General features: G+C 39.9%; 1 protein-coding gene and 1 long non-coding RNA gene across 2 annotated transcripts in view; one reads left to right on the forward strand and one right to left on the reverse strand.

Moving 5' to 3' along the window:
* LOC132652128 (uncharacterized) overlaps positions 1-14,709 on the reverse strand; it is a 28,531-nt gene that overhangs the window by 4,634 nt on the left and 9,188 nt on the right. The window contains exon 2 of the long non-coding RNA XR_009589611.1: positions 9,382-9,590. This is a non-coding gene — a long non-coding RNA (uncharacterized LOC132652128). The remainder of the gene's footprint in view (positions 1-9,381; positions 9,591-14,709) is intronic.
* On the forward strand, positions 6,337-13,937 carry Spink1 (serine peptidase inhibitor Kazal type 1). Its single transcript, XM_021637324.2, has 4 exons — positions 6,337-6,440; positions 8,110-8,141; positions 9,688-9,794; positions 13,819-13,937. The coding sequence occupies exons 1-4, from the start codon at positions 6,386-6,388 to the stop codon at positions 13,862-13,864; spliced, it is 240 nt and encodes a 79-aa protein (XP_021492999.1). The 5' UTR covers positions 6,337-6,385; the 3' UTR covers positions 13,865-13,937.

Consider the following 14,709-nt stretch of genomic DNA (forward strand, 5'->3'; position numbering starts at 1 on the left):
AAAAGAAAAGACTACATCCTCGGTAGAATGTAAATAAACAGATATCTTTGTTCCTTGGTGTTATTAAAGAGATGAAAAGTTGCCTTTATATCAGGGTGACATTGGCCTTGGGCATGGAAGCAGAGCTTGCTCTTTAAGGCCAACCAGCAAACAAGTATTTGGCGTTAATACTATTGCTTTTAACCTGAAAGTCACTAAGAATTCCTACCAGTGGCCTCAAACTCAGTATGTGGCTTAGATGGAATAATGACTAACTGCATTTACTACTTTCAGTTCACCTTCTTGGGGTGAGGAAAAAACAAACAACAGCATCCATTGCTGTCATTCTATAAGACCCAGTCACTAGCTCATCGAACATTTCAGTTTGTTACAGGACTAGTGAACTCTTGTCTCTCATGGAGGTGTCTGCTCTGTGTTGGGATCCATCGTTCCCATCACTTGAAGTATTACGTTTTGGGTTGATGACAGAACTTAAACTTCAGTCTGAGTGTCAGAAATATGGCCATCACCCTGCCTAGTGCCATAGAAAGAATACACACACACACACACACACACACACACGATAGATACATATATATTCTCTGCATATAGATATATATATGCAAGGGAACAGCTCCAGACACTCAAAAACCATATTGAAATGGCCAGCTAACACAGTGCAGCCAGTCCTGGTGAGACCTGATAACCTAGGGTCAGATGGAAGGGGAGGAGGACCTCCCTTATCAGTTGACTAGGGGAGGGGCATAGAGGGAGAAGAGGGAGGGGGCCACAGCTGGGATGCAAAGTGAATAAATTGTAATAAATAATGAAAAAGGCTAGCCTTTACTAGGTAGTGAGAGGCCAGGTTGTGCTATAGGAGACCCTGTCTCAAAAAGACTGAGCTATGTCAAACACATCATCAAATGTCAAACAAACACTTTAGGCTTCCTTTTTCCCCCACAAGGCTAACCTTGGTACAGGATGTGAAATTCAACAGGTGCCTTCCCAACATCCTCATTCCAACACATTTCACCAACATCTATAGAACACTTCTCCTAAAGGCTATCATCATTCTTTGTTCATGTACACAATTAGTCCTTGCATCAGTGGGGAGTTTGCTCGAGTTGTTTGAGTTCCCAGTGTACACAGAGAGGTAAAGAAGGGGAAGAGATTTCCACGCCACGTAACCATTCTAAACATGACCAAGAACTGAGCACAGGAGTATCAGGGTTGTTCCAGTCAAAGCCTGTTCCATCCTCCAAGATAAAACAAAACAAAACAAAACAAAACAAAAACCCTGTTACTCTGTTCAGACACTGAGCATACAAAGCCTACATACAGTATCCATTGCTCTAGCTCATGGAAGGAAAATGACATTATTACCAGCTAGCAATTGTAACAACAGAACAAATCTCTTCATGTAATATTTATGTACACATGTTTTATTTTCTTCTACCAAACAAATACATTTTAAACATGTACTATGAGGACATAGTATCACCTCATAGATAAAATAGTATATTTAGTCTTGAAGCCAGGCCTATCTTCTGTTGAGTTTTCTTCACTGTCTTCAACATGGTACACTAAAAGGCCAATCCCATCCCAATGCCATGGCCAATTTTTTTTAATTTTAATTTTATTTTTATTATTTACAGTTTATTCACTTTGTATCCCAACTAGAGCCCCGTCCCCTCCCTCCCTCTTCTTCTCCTATGGCTCTCCCCCAGTCCAATGATAGGGGAGGTCCTCCTCCCCTTCCATCTGACCTGAGTCTATCAGGTCTCATCAAAACTGGCTTCATTGTCTTCCTCTGTGGCCTGGTAAGGCTGCTCCCCCCTCAGATGGAAGTGATCAAAGAGCCAGCCCATGAGTTCATGTTAGAGATAGTCCCTGTTCCTATTACTGGGGAACACACTTGATCACTGAGCTGCCATGGGCTACATCTGTGCAGGGGTTCTAGGTTATCTCCATGAATGGTCCTTGGTTGGAGTATCAGTCCCACAAAAGATAACAGATTTTCTGTTGCTCTCCTTGTGGAGTTCCTGTTCCTGATAGAAAGATAGGTCTTTCTATCTCCCCCTTTCATAGGATTTCCTGCACTCTGCCTAAAGTTTGGCTATGAGTCACAGCATATGTTTTGATACCCTGCTAGGTAGAGTCTTTCAGAGGCCCTGTTTTGGTAGGCTCCTGTCCTGTTCCCTGTTTTCTCCCTCTTCCAATGTCTTTCCCATTTGCCTTTCCGAATGAAGATTGAGCATCTTACCAGGGTCCTCCTTCTTGATTAGCTTCTTTAGGTGTACAGATTTTAGTATGATTTGCCTATATTATATGGCTAATATCCACTTATAAGTGAGTATATACCACATGTGTCTCTCTGCTTCTGGGATATCTCACTCAGGATGATCTTTTCTAGTTCCCACAATTTGCCTCCAAATTTTGTGATTTCCTTGTTTTTATTTGCTGAGTAGTATTCCATTGTATAAATGTACCACAATTTCCGTATCCATTCCTCAACTGAGGACATCTAGATTGTTTCCAGGTTCTGGCTACTACAAATAAAGCTGCTACAAATATGGTAGAGCAAATGTCATTGTTGTATAGTTGAGCATCTTTTGGATATATGCCTAGGAGTGGTATAGCTGGATCTTGAGGTAGCACTATTCCGAATTGTCTGATAAAGCGGCCATGGCCAATTTCCAACCAGAACTATGTCTCACACTGTACCATTCAGAATCACAAGATTACTTGGAACTCACACTGCAGTGAAATGTTTCCTAAGGCACAGGTGAGGACTGGTAAGGTATAAGCCATAATAGAATCAAAAGTACCAAGTTATCACCATAATGAAATTGATTTTTATTTCTTCAGGATTTTGCTTATCTAGTCACTATAATATAATACCCACCCCCTCATATTGAGAGTCAAAAATCACTGTCCAGATTCTGGAATCAGCAAGCCTAAATCTGAGTGCTGTTACTGCTGCTAGTATCACTTAAATGATGCCTTGGAAAAGATCCCAGACAATTTATTTTCCCTCACTGCAAGACCTCCTTGCTTTGTTGGAACAAAAGAAGTAACCCAGCAGGGCAAGATGGCACACACATGTAAGTCCAGCACTCAGGGAGACAGAGACAGGAGGAGTGAGTTTGAGGTCAGTGTAGTCTATAAAGCAAGTCCAGGACAGCCAAGTTTCAGACAAAAAAAAGAGGAGGAGGAGGAAGAGGAAGAAGAAAAAGAGAAGAAAGAGGAGGAGGAGAACAAAAAGAAAAAAAATGAAAGAAAGAATGAAGCTTTAGAGTATGACCACTCCTTAACAATCGGTGCTGACACTTTCCTGCCAGCAATAGGCCACTACACAGCTGATGGCAAGAGATGAAATCCAAGAATTTTACTGATTCAACCAATGCTTCATGGTGGCAGAAAACATATCCATGTCCCAAACGTGCTAATGGGGGTTACAGACAATAGAAAAAGTAAAGTTTTAAAATTACATCAAGACTTGAATGAATAAATGAACCAAGAAGAGCATGTTATTTGCAAAAGACTGAAAACACATGACTGAACAAGATGTAAACTTTGAGAAAATCAGAATATTTACATTTTACTGAATATGTATTTTCAGCAAATATTTATTTCATACCCAACATTTTTTCAGGTACTTTGATAGGTGCTAAACAAAACAACTATGTTTTTTTCCCTAAAAGTAAAGGAGATCTTGTCGAGCAGTGATATGAGAAAATATGGATTTTGTTATTTTTTAAGGTGTTATGCATATGAGGGTTTTCTTTTTTTTTTTTTTCTTTTTGCCTGTGCATTCACATCTGTCCATCATGGCCATGCCTGAGGTGTGCAGAGGCCAGAAGACCCCAGCTTCAATAGAATTGGAGTTATAGGTGGTTGTGAGGAGCAATATGTGTTCTGGAAATCAGATCTGGGTTGTTTGGAAAAGCAGCAAGTATTCATAAACTCTGTGCCATCTCTCAAGCCCATAGAATTAAATTTATTTTAAGTGATGTGAAGAATAGCATGAAATACATTATAAACAGAGAGTTCAATGTAAATGAAGGGTGAAGCTAAGGAAGACTCAGGAAAACCAAAAGAAAAGGGAACATTTTGTGTTTATTAGAAAATGTTTATTACCGTGTATTAGAAGTTGAAGGTTTTTGTGTTTTACTTCTCATCCAGGGATAGCAAAGAAATGACCAACATGGCTGAGAGATTAAGAAGGATGTTAGGCAGAAATATAGCAAGAAGAGTAGGAGGAAGTCTAAATCTCTCCCAGGGGTCTTGAAGAATGAAGAACTGGAGAGAAGTGTGATCGTAGTTGCATTCTCTAGACCGTTCTTCCATGGACAGAGCTCTGAAGAAACAAGACAGTGGGAAAATACCTGAAGGAACTGGTGGTGAGCCAAAGTGGTTCTAAGATGCTACAGTGAACATGACTGGAAGTGTGTGTATGCTTTGGACACAGAGCTGAGGTGGGGGGGAGAGAGGAGGAGGAGGAGGAGGAGAGGAGAAATGAGTGCAGACGTTGGCAATTCATAAGTGAAGCACCAATGTGAATTCTAAAGTTTTAGCTTGAGTAAACATTTTGAAATAAAAAAGAAACAGTGAGGAAAAAAATGAAGAAAAATATGCTTAAGGGTGCTAAGTGATTAAAAGATAGCACAGGGTCTGCTACATTTGAGATGCCTATAGGGCGTCTTGAGAAAAATAAAGTCAAACTTTATATCACCCAAGTTCTTCCATTCATAAAGATCAATACCTCACAATGTCCTGCATGCACCCTCATGCCTCAGGCCTCAGTTGTTTCCTTTACGTCCTGCTCAGCTTTTCCCTATCTCACTTTCCTCCAGGTGAACTGTCATACTCAATATATGTCAAACTCATCAGCTGCTTCTTCCTCAAATCCTGGCCCTGGACATTGTCTTCCCCTAGGATGGACATTCAAAGCTGTGCCCATAGTTCAATTCCTCACTTCCTTCTATTCGAACACCTCATCATCATCATCAATGCCTTTTCTCAACACTTCCTCATAAGTATTCCCAACTTCTATTATCATCTCTCTATTCCTCTCCATAAATTTGTCATAATCTGATTATTTTAATAGCATTTTAGTATTATCTATTATCTGTCCCCTCAATAAAATTGCATGGAAGCTCTATGAAACATAGAGTTCCATATTATTTGTATCCACTGACATATCCCAAGAGATGACGAGTGTTTAACAGTTCTGAAGACTGAGAAGTTACCCTACTGCTTAGCTAAAACATTAGCCAGCCATCATTTGGAGATGTTAACAGACACCAAGTCAGGCAAGTGATTTAATTATTTTGTAACAATGACTAAAGTGTCAATATTTGTATCAAACTCCAATTTCCCAAAGATGATGTAAGAGGGACCATATGACATCTACACAGAAAGTAGCCTGTGCTGTGAGAAAAGCACATCAAACTTTTTTTTAGGTCCCAAATAGTTTTAAGAAGACAGTAACCCCACCTCAGTGTGGCTCTGAAATATGTTGTCTTTTTTCTAGATACGAAAACAAAAGAAAAAAAAACTTACCCTTTGTGGCAAACAGAGACATTATTTCATTTGTCAAGACTGTTATACAAACACCCTGGAAAAGATAGTCTGAAAGAAGGTGATGACTATCTCTACTCACGAGAGACAGAAACATTAAAGAAAATAGACAATCACCACCAGATGTGGTAGACACTCAGCGCATGTCAATTAATGAAGGGTCAATCCTTTGAGTTAGTCATTACAATTATTTTAATGTTCAAATGTATAAATTCAGGCAATCGAAGAGCGAAGCAATTTTTCTAGAGTCATGTGGCCACTCTACTAAGTACACTCAGCTCCTAGACACAAAAGGCAAGGAACTGAGTCCTTATCGCTTATCCACACCGCCTCCAGCCTATCAGTGCTTAATGAATGCACACCAGATAAAGAGAGAAATGGGGAAAAAACAAAACAAACAAACAAACAAACAGAACAAGAATGGAAGAGTGGAATAAAAGGAAAGAATAGAAAGATTTTTTTGAGCTCTGCACATTTGCTCATCCATTCAGAACTACAGCAGAGACAAGACCTTTGGTTTCACCTGCAGATAAGAAAACCAGGCTCAGGAAAGGAAGAGGCTTTCCCAAAACCTGGGAGGAATCAAGCTAGCTAGCTTTTCCTGGCCAAATTTGGATCCAACCACTCCAGAACCCTGTTTTCTATCCATGCAACATTTTCCCCAGCCTGGAGGCTACATGGAGTCAATCAATAACCAAAGATTCCTCTTATCCTGCTCAGTGGGTGGAGCTTGTCTCAGCGTATGCTTATATGACCACTTCTCAGTGTCTGAAGGGAAGCATCCTGCAGAGTTCTCCTGACCTTTGCACCCAGCTCCGCAACCATGAAGGTGGCAAGTATCTTTATTCTCAGTGCCTTGGCACTGCTCAGCTTAGCAGGTAGGTGTGTTTGCATATTCTTCAAAAATTAGTACAAAAAAAAAATGACCTGTTACTTTATACATCCTGGAAATTTAGTCCAGCTAACTGGTGCCCATGAGTTGAGATAAGGTCAATGAGAATGAATAACAAAGGTGTTTCCAGTGAGAATTACAGAAGGAAATTATTTCTAACGTAATTAAGGAAAGCAGCTGTGGTAAAACATGACTTTGTCTTCATTGGGATGTGGTAGAGAAGAAAGAGTTAGTTTCAGGGTAAAATACCCTTCTAACTCTAGAAATGGCTACTAAACTCTAAATCCGAGGCAAAATTACAAAATTTAAATGCTTATGAACTTGGCATCAAATAGATAACAATGACCACCATTTAGTTTGCACAAGAGTCATATTTTGAGTGATTAGAAGTTTTATGTTTGATCTGTAGGATATTTAGAGAGAATATATCCTGTTTGAACAGATGAAGGAAGCCTCAAACTTTACTGTGAGAATGTTGGGAGATGATCCTTATTTTTTATAATTGGTATTCATTAACACCTTCACCTCTGTAGCTGATGGGGCAGAGACTGTGACTACAGCCAAATCTGACCTTCCCTAGGAGATGGAAGAGCACTTCTTATTGTTGTAGATAAATAGTTATGGAAGCAAAGGGCCCTTTGTCCCACCTCATGCCTAATAATTAATACAACTGGATGCCGGTAATGAGGCCCTGCTCATTAATTTTTAGACTCATTTGCATTCTGGATCCAAAGGGTCCCCAGCAGCTGCATCTTCTCTGACGAGTCCCAGAGGTTTTTCTCAGTTCCTCGGAGATCATTGCCTGAAAATTAAGTTCTGGGAACATTTCTCCATTGGGGGTTATCAGGTTAGGTTCCTTCCCCGGTTAACGCATCTGCAGCCACACTTACCATCTGCTTTTTAACAGATAATTCCTGAGATTATAATTACATCATTTCCCCCTTTCCTTTCTTCCCTCCAAAACCCTTCCATATACCTCCTTGCTCTTTCAAATTCAATTTGTTGTTACATGTATGTATATGTATCATATGCTCTATGACACATATACACAGACTTGTTTTCTGAAGTACAAAGGGGCTCTGTTTGGAACTATGTAAATACAGTCACTGTAATGCACCTGTGGGAAAAAGCGCTGTGAGAACTGGTGTTGAGTTGGCAAAAAAGCTCCATTTTTTTTTAAAAAAAACATTATTTACAAAAGGAACTTAATTACATCAGAAAACATGATGTATTTTCCATACTGCCACCCATACCCTGAGGTACAGATATTTATAATTTGAGACTGTGAGATGAAAATTCTACCAGGTGTACAGAGAACATTGATAGATGTTCCGAAGGTGTCTAAAGAGTGAGTGCCTAAACATTTCGAACTCTGAGCACGTAATTTCTATTCCCAAGGCAGTGATCAAATTTCCTCAAATGCCAGATTGAGATATTCAGTAACAGCCAAAGTTTTACTTAATTCTTTTCAAGGTCTTAGCAGGCAGAGAGCGGAGAATAAGCATCTGGTGTCTTTGAAAGTCTGTGGAAATAAGAGAAGTGGGAAGTGGGTAGCAGAAGCAGAGGAGTCATGAAAACTGTATTCTTTGGTAACTAAGACTAGGTCTGGCTTCTTTATTTGGGATCCAAGTTAATGTTTGATTTATGTTTTCTAGGTAACACTACAGCTAACTTGGTGGAAAAAAAGGTAAAAAGAATGTTATAATTTCTCATAATATATACATACATATATAATACATTGGTTTTTTTAAGACAAGTTTTCTCTGCGTAGCCCTAGCTGTCCTGAAACTCCCTCTGTAAACCAGGCTGACTTCAAATTCACAGAGACAGCCTGCCTCTGCTTCCCAAGTGCTGGAATTAAAGGTGTGCACCACTGCCACCCAGTTTAATTTATAATTGCTTAATTCTCTGATTTCCTATACGTGCAGAAATTGTTTGATCCAGTAAAAGCACAGCCAAGATCTGAGCATTCATGGTGGTACATATTGGTAACCCAAAACACTCAGGAGCCTGAGTTATGAACTGGGTTTGAGGTCAGCTTGGTCACACAGTGAGATCTTGACAGAAAAAAAAAAAAAAAACAACAAAAAACCAAATATACACTCTAGTAAACCTTTTTTAGTTTAGCCTCATATCAGGATTTAGCCTCACCTCAAATGGTGGGGAACCTCAACTGCAGAGGAACTGCAGTGGTTCCTCTGCCTCTTACACAAGGCTGTGAGAAAGACGAGCCCAGTAACGCCCTGCTGTTTGTCTACTGCTAGCTGTGAAAGAGATTTCTGAGCGAAAGCTCTCACATTCTTTCCAAGGGCTCTTGACTTGACCATGTTGGCTTTCATTGCTCCTGATTTCCAAAGCAGATTAAAGGAGGAAAGAACCCCTCATCTCATTATATATGTACCTAGGATATGTACCTGTGGTGATGAACCTGAAGTTTGTAAATCATTACATTTTTGGTATTATGGGAAAAAAAAAAAAAAAAAAAGACTGACACCATTAGAAGCAAAACCTAGTTATAGCAATGACAGACGATTGCCCAAGTATTGATCCACGAACAGTAAGTGTTAGCAAAACAGCGTCGGTGGAATGATGTTCGGTCATGAAGCAGTCATGAAGTAATGCCCAGGAACTGGAACGCAGGGTCTAAGAATCACTGGAGAGGCGACTCGAACTGAATTTATCACTTTGTGACGCTTCCCTTGGGGAGAAGTGTAATGATAACTTTTCAAGGTATTTATAGATCAGCGAATAGGTAATTAACAGTTTTGATTCGGAGTGAGAGTAAATAGAAAAGTGCATAAAAATATGACAGATATATAAAAGGCGTCAAAGGATCATCAGCTTTTACTAGAAAACATAGCCCAAGCACTCCAAGCACGGATGCCATCTAGTGGCAAGAAAGACTATCTGTTAGCAGCTGGTGTTACCTTTTTCATTTCGTCAAACCTCACCACAGCAACATGACGTAAGTGGGGAAATGATTATTTTTCCAATTTGCAGATGAAGCGACTGAGATCAAGGGAGGGGCTAGTAGACGCATGATGTCATATAACTTGACTTTAACTCGGATTTTCCGATTGCAGGGCAGATCTTTTTTCTGGTCTTGTTTTCTTATATTTCACCCAGCGTCATTATCCTAATTAAAAAAAAATTAAATTAAAACAATCTTAATATTTTATTATAAAACCACACATTGAGAACTGGTGGAAAACACCACTTAATTTTGTGTTTAGGCTAATTGCAATGACGCAGTTATGGGATGTCCCAGGATTTATGACCCTGTATGTGGGAATGATGGAGTTACCTACCCCAGCGAATGTGTACTGTGCTTTGAAAACAGGTGAGGATAAAGTTTAATTTTTAAGAACTTATTTTAAGTTACTAATCATTAGAATTTCACATATGTTATCCTCTTAAACCCTGGGTTAATAAGTCAATAAATGAATGTTCTTTCTTTTCATAAATTTGGTATGTTAATATGATTTAAAATTGTTTGGATAAAAAAAGCTCCAATTCTCTCTTTCTCTTTCTCTGTGTGTTGTTTTGTTTGTTTGTTTTTGTTTTTGTTTTGTTTTGTTTGAGACAGGGTATAGCCCTCACTGTCCTGGAACTCACTCCGTAGACCAGGCTGGCCTCGAACTCAGAGATCTGCCTGCCTCTGCCTGCTGAGTGCTGGGATTAAAGATGTGTGCAAACACCTCCCAGCTAAGCAGGAATTTTCTTAGCAATACAGTCGATAGTCTAGTTTTTCAAAAAGCCTATGCGTACAAAAAAAAAAAACAAAAACAACTTTAACCTAAAAAATGATTTTTGACAATAGCAGATACTACATTTTCTAATGCTCCTCCAAATGTGAATTATACAATTTTTAATGAGCAGAAATATATTTTATAACATTTGCATTCATGAGTATAAGCATTAAACTCAATGAAGTTTAATTTTCTGAAGTTTTTAATGTTGGGGAAGAGGAATCAGACCAAGGGCATTGAGACAAACAGATGTGTCAAAGTTTTCTCTTACACTATGCCCAAACATATGTGCCAGTCATTATGCCAGGCCCTCCATGAGTTCCATGTGCTTGTAACCAGAAACAAACAAAAGCAAACAAACAAACGCTCATGGGGGCATGTGTTTCCTGCAAGTTGTGGCAACTGCCAGCAAATGGAAAGTAAAATGTTACATGGTCAAAGCAAAGATAGTAATATCCTGTAACTGGAAGGTGGAAGAAAGTCTTAATGAAAAGAATGCCATTTAAATGAGACTGAATTTCAGTCAAACAATGGAGATCCTAAAGGTGACAGAAAACACGTAGGTTTTCTAGAATTGACTCCATGTTAAAGACTTCAGCTCAGGCTCAAGCGACTCTAAATTGTCCTCATCCACCCACATGAATTTCTTCTCTCTAATGCATCCTCGGGGTTGGCTCTAAATGATTTCAGAAAAGTCTCAGAGTTTACCTAGGATTGTAGACATTTCAGACCCAGAGCAGTAGGCGTTCGGCTTTATGGTGAGTGTACATCCAGTGTGTAAACGGTGCCAGGCGTGATAGCACCTGTCTGCTACCCTGACATTGCAAATGTAGGCACAAGAAACCTGAGTTCCAGGCAAGTCTGTGATCCACCTGTCTGCCTGGGGTGAGGCCTTGGCTGAGAAAGTTGGGAGGAACAGGTGAACCTTGTGGAAAGAGTACATTTGAAACCACTTGTTAGTTTTCTCATGACCTATGTTGTTGACACTAAAGTCAAGTATCATTATTTCCATCCATGGGGAGGAGGAGAGCCCCACCCTCGGGACTTGTGAAATCCCCAAGAATTGGGTCTAAAGTCCAAAGGCCTCTATTTAGAGCGAAGCATTTGGAAAATATGAGGGAAATGCTGAACGTGCTTTCCTCTTTAAACCTACTGGTTGCAATTTGCTCTTTGCATTCTGTCTGTGTAAATGCAAGAGGCACATTCTGCTGCCTGCACATGCAGCATTGCACCCTGTGTTCTGAAATAACGCTTATGTCTAAAGATACGTTTGGCCTCCTCAAACGTAAGAGATGCTCTAAGGTTTCTAGAGTGCCTTTGTTTCTGTTGCCCATAAAAGTCACACAGGAAAAAAAAATGTCACACAGGGGGCTGACACTGCCTGCAGGGCTAGAGGACCCAGAGATCTAGGATAGAACCAAATAGGACTGGAAAAAAAAAAAGTCAATGCAATGATTCCTGGTGATAGTCTCTTCATAGATTACTGCCTAGCCCAATTGTCATCAGAGAGGCTTCATCCAGAAACTGGTAGAAACATGCAGAGACCCACAGCTAACCATTAGGTGGAGTTCAGCCAATCCTGCTGAAGAAGGGGAGGAAGGATCGTAGGAGCCAGAGGGGTCAAGGACACCACAAGGAAGCCCACAGAATCAAGTATCCTGGGCTCAGAAAGGCTCCCAAAAATGGAACCACCAATCAGGAAACCAGACCAGAACTAACCTAGGCCCTCTGCACGTGTTAGAGTTGTGTAGTTGGATGTCCCTGTGGGACTCCAGCAGTGGAAACAGGGGCTGTCTTAGACTTTTCCTGGCTTTTATGACCCTTTTCCTCATCAGTCTTAATACAAGGGGAGGTGTCTGGTTTTACTGCAACATGATACACCAGGTTTGGTTGATATCTGTGGGAGGCTGCCCTTTTCTAAATAGAAATAGAGGAGGGGTGGATGGGAAGTGGCAGGGAGGAGGTGAAGGAAAAGGACTGGGAGGAGAGGAGGCAGGGAAAACTGCAGTCAGTCCCAATGTAAAATAATGCTAATAAAAAATGTTTAAAAGTCACACATACAAACAACAAATATTGACTCAGCAGGTTGTATTTGGGCACATACAACATACATGTAGCAGTATGAATCAAAGAAACAGAAGCTATCAATTTGAAAGTGAATTGGGGGAATGAGGGATTTAGATGGAGGAAACTTGGGGTGGGTGGAGAAAGAAAAGGGAGAAGTGATGTAATTATATTTTAATTAAAATGTATTGTTCTAAGTTGCACTAAAATGACCTGTGTGGTAATGATTGCTGGAGCCAGAATCTGACTTTAACTGTTGGAGTTTGAGATTCTCAGAAAATACCAAACAGGGTTTTCTTATCATGAGCCCCGGACTCATGGGGGACTGCCACGTGTGTTAATTCAGGGCATTATATGTCTTCTGTGCTTTCTTAGAGAAACTGTTAGTTCATTTCTATCGAAAAGCAACTACTGACCTACCTCTCTGTGGTGCTAGAAGTGTTTTCTATCTGTATGGGTCAATACATAACTAGTCATCACTGGCTCTTAAACTCAGTACACTGAGAAACTGAAGGGTTTTTTTTTTTTTTCAAGACAGGGTTTCTCTGTGTAGCCTTGGCTGTCTTGGACTCACTTTGCAGACCAGGATGACCTTGAACTTACAGACATCTACCTGCCTCTGCCTCCCAAATTCTGGGATTACAGGTGTGCACCACCGTGCCCGGCTGAGAAACTGAAGTTTTAATATTGATAAACTTTTAAGTTTAAATAACCAAGTGAGGGTAAGGAGCAGAGCGAGCCACAGTGACCAGCACAGCTGTGAATAAAAGGCTTATGTGAGCACCTTTGAGATGGGCACTAATGTAAGTTAATGTTAGCATTAAAAAAGAAAAAAGTGTATCAAAAAATGTACATGTGAAAATAGATGTATCCAATAGATGTGTCTCCAATAACAGAGAAATACAGTTTGTTGCATTCCAGTATGTTCATGGAAACAATGACTAGAGCGGGAACTCTAGAAGCAGTCTTGTAACTAAGGAACAGTTACAAAATAGAAGGACATTTAGATTTTATGAGAAAAACGGGCTTGGTCAAGGTAACATGGAAAAGGAAGATGAAATTTTATCTAAAAAAGAAGACCTTAGTATTGGCTGCTGTCACGGGATTCAAGATGGCCTGACAGAGTCAAGCCCTCAAATTCTAAGATGAAGTGTTAAACAGTTAGAAAGGCCTGACATGGCTTGGACAACAGTTAAGATGGCCACATGATCACTATGTCATGGTATCAGTAATAACAGAAGCAGTAGTGGATTTAAGACTAATTCCATGGATTTCCAGTAACACCCCATTAGGTTTGTAAACAGCAATGACAGACACTTTTTTTACTCAGTTGTATCCGAGTATATCGGTTGTATAATAGGAAAGAACAAATATTAAATGAATGCATAAATACATGAATGAATAAATGAATTCAAGAAAGAGAAAACTGAGAATTAATGAACTTCTCTTTAAAAAAAATACTTCTAAGTTTTATTGCTGTTCTCCCATAGTCACTTATTTGTGCGAATAAACTACAAGCTAACCATTATTTTTCTTAAATTTTTTCTACAGGAAACGCCAGGTTCCTGTTCTCATTAAAAATTTTGGGCCTTGCTGAAAGTCAAGATTTTGAACTCTGTTAAGACTACCATGTTTGGCTAGCCTGTTTGTTGAATAAATGCATCGGAATATGCCGTTGTTCATCCCAAAGCTTTCTGATCAAAGGCATGGATAAATCTAGAGGTCAGAGAACTTAGGAAAGACCCAGACTAGACTAAGCTTCACCAGCTAATTCCTCATGCCCGTAATGTCAGACATTACAGATAATGACAACTCGGGGTTGAGCATGTGCAATGAGGATGAGGATGAAGAAGGCATCCTGTGCAGCACACAGAAGAAATCTTCCAGAAGAAAAGGGGCTGCTTACCCAAAGAAGTGAGAAGGGGGTGTTTTGTGCAGCTCATGTTGTTTCACTTGTGAGCTACCACATCCCTTCAGGGGTACGCTAGTCCTGTGAGTTAGCTTAGAAGGGTGAAGTCATTTAACACTTCAGCAAACAATTTTCAGGGATCTTCTTTTAGACCTGGCTGACCCCCCTTTAACCACTAGGAGTGCCTCTTCCTTTAACCACAATCACCTCTTCTGGATTATGCCTTGAATCTCTTCAATAGGAATTCGAGGTAATAGTCCCCTATTGTAAGACTTTTTCATGTCTATATTAAATAATAGAATGTAGACATAATGTAATAGAATACAGACAAATAAAATAGAAACAAGGAAGTCTTTTCAAAGGGGGAAAATATCTATAACTACTTAAAACAAAAATAAAAGGGAAAGCAGCTTCAGATTCTGAGGCTCTAAAACATTTAGTCGAAGATGGAAAGGTAGTGGAGAGCTATCACCAGTGAGGCTGTGTCAGAGTATGTAGTACAGTGGGGAATGGGTCAGCCACTGAGCCAGAAA

The sequence above is a fragment of the Meriones unguiculatus genome, chromosome 2 (assembly GCF_030254825.1).
Source record: "Meriones unguiculatus strain TT.TT164.6M chromosome 2, Bangor_MerUng_6.1, whole genome shotgun sequence".
Lineage (NCBI taxonomy): Eukaryota > Metazoa > Chordata > Mammalia > Rodentia > Muridae > Meriones > Meriones unguiculatus.

What these genes read in the sequence shown, in the direction of transcription:
- Spink1 (XM_021637324.2), top strand. Translation starts at nt 6,386, where the DNA reads ATGAAGGTGGCAAGTATCTTTATTCTCAGTGCCTTGGCACTGCTCAGC. An exon ending in CTAACTTGGTGGAAAAAAAG is followed by an intron (nt 8,142 to 9,687) that starts GTAAAAAGAATG and finishes TTTTGTGTTTAG; the next exon opens with GCTAATTGCAATGACGCAGT. An exon ending in GTACTGTGCTTTGAAAACAG is followed by an intron (nt 9,795 to 13,818) that starts GTGAGGATAAAG and finishes TTTTTTCTACAG; the next exon opens with GAAACGCCAGGTTCCTGTTC.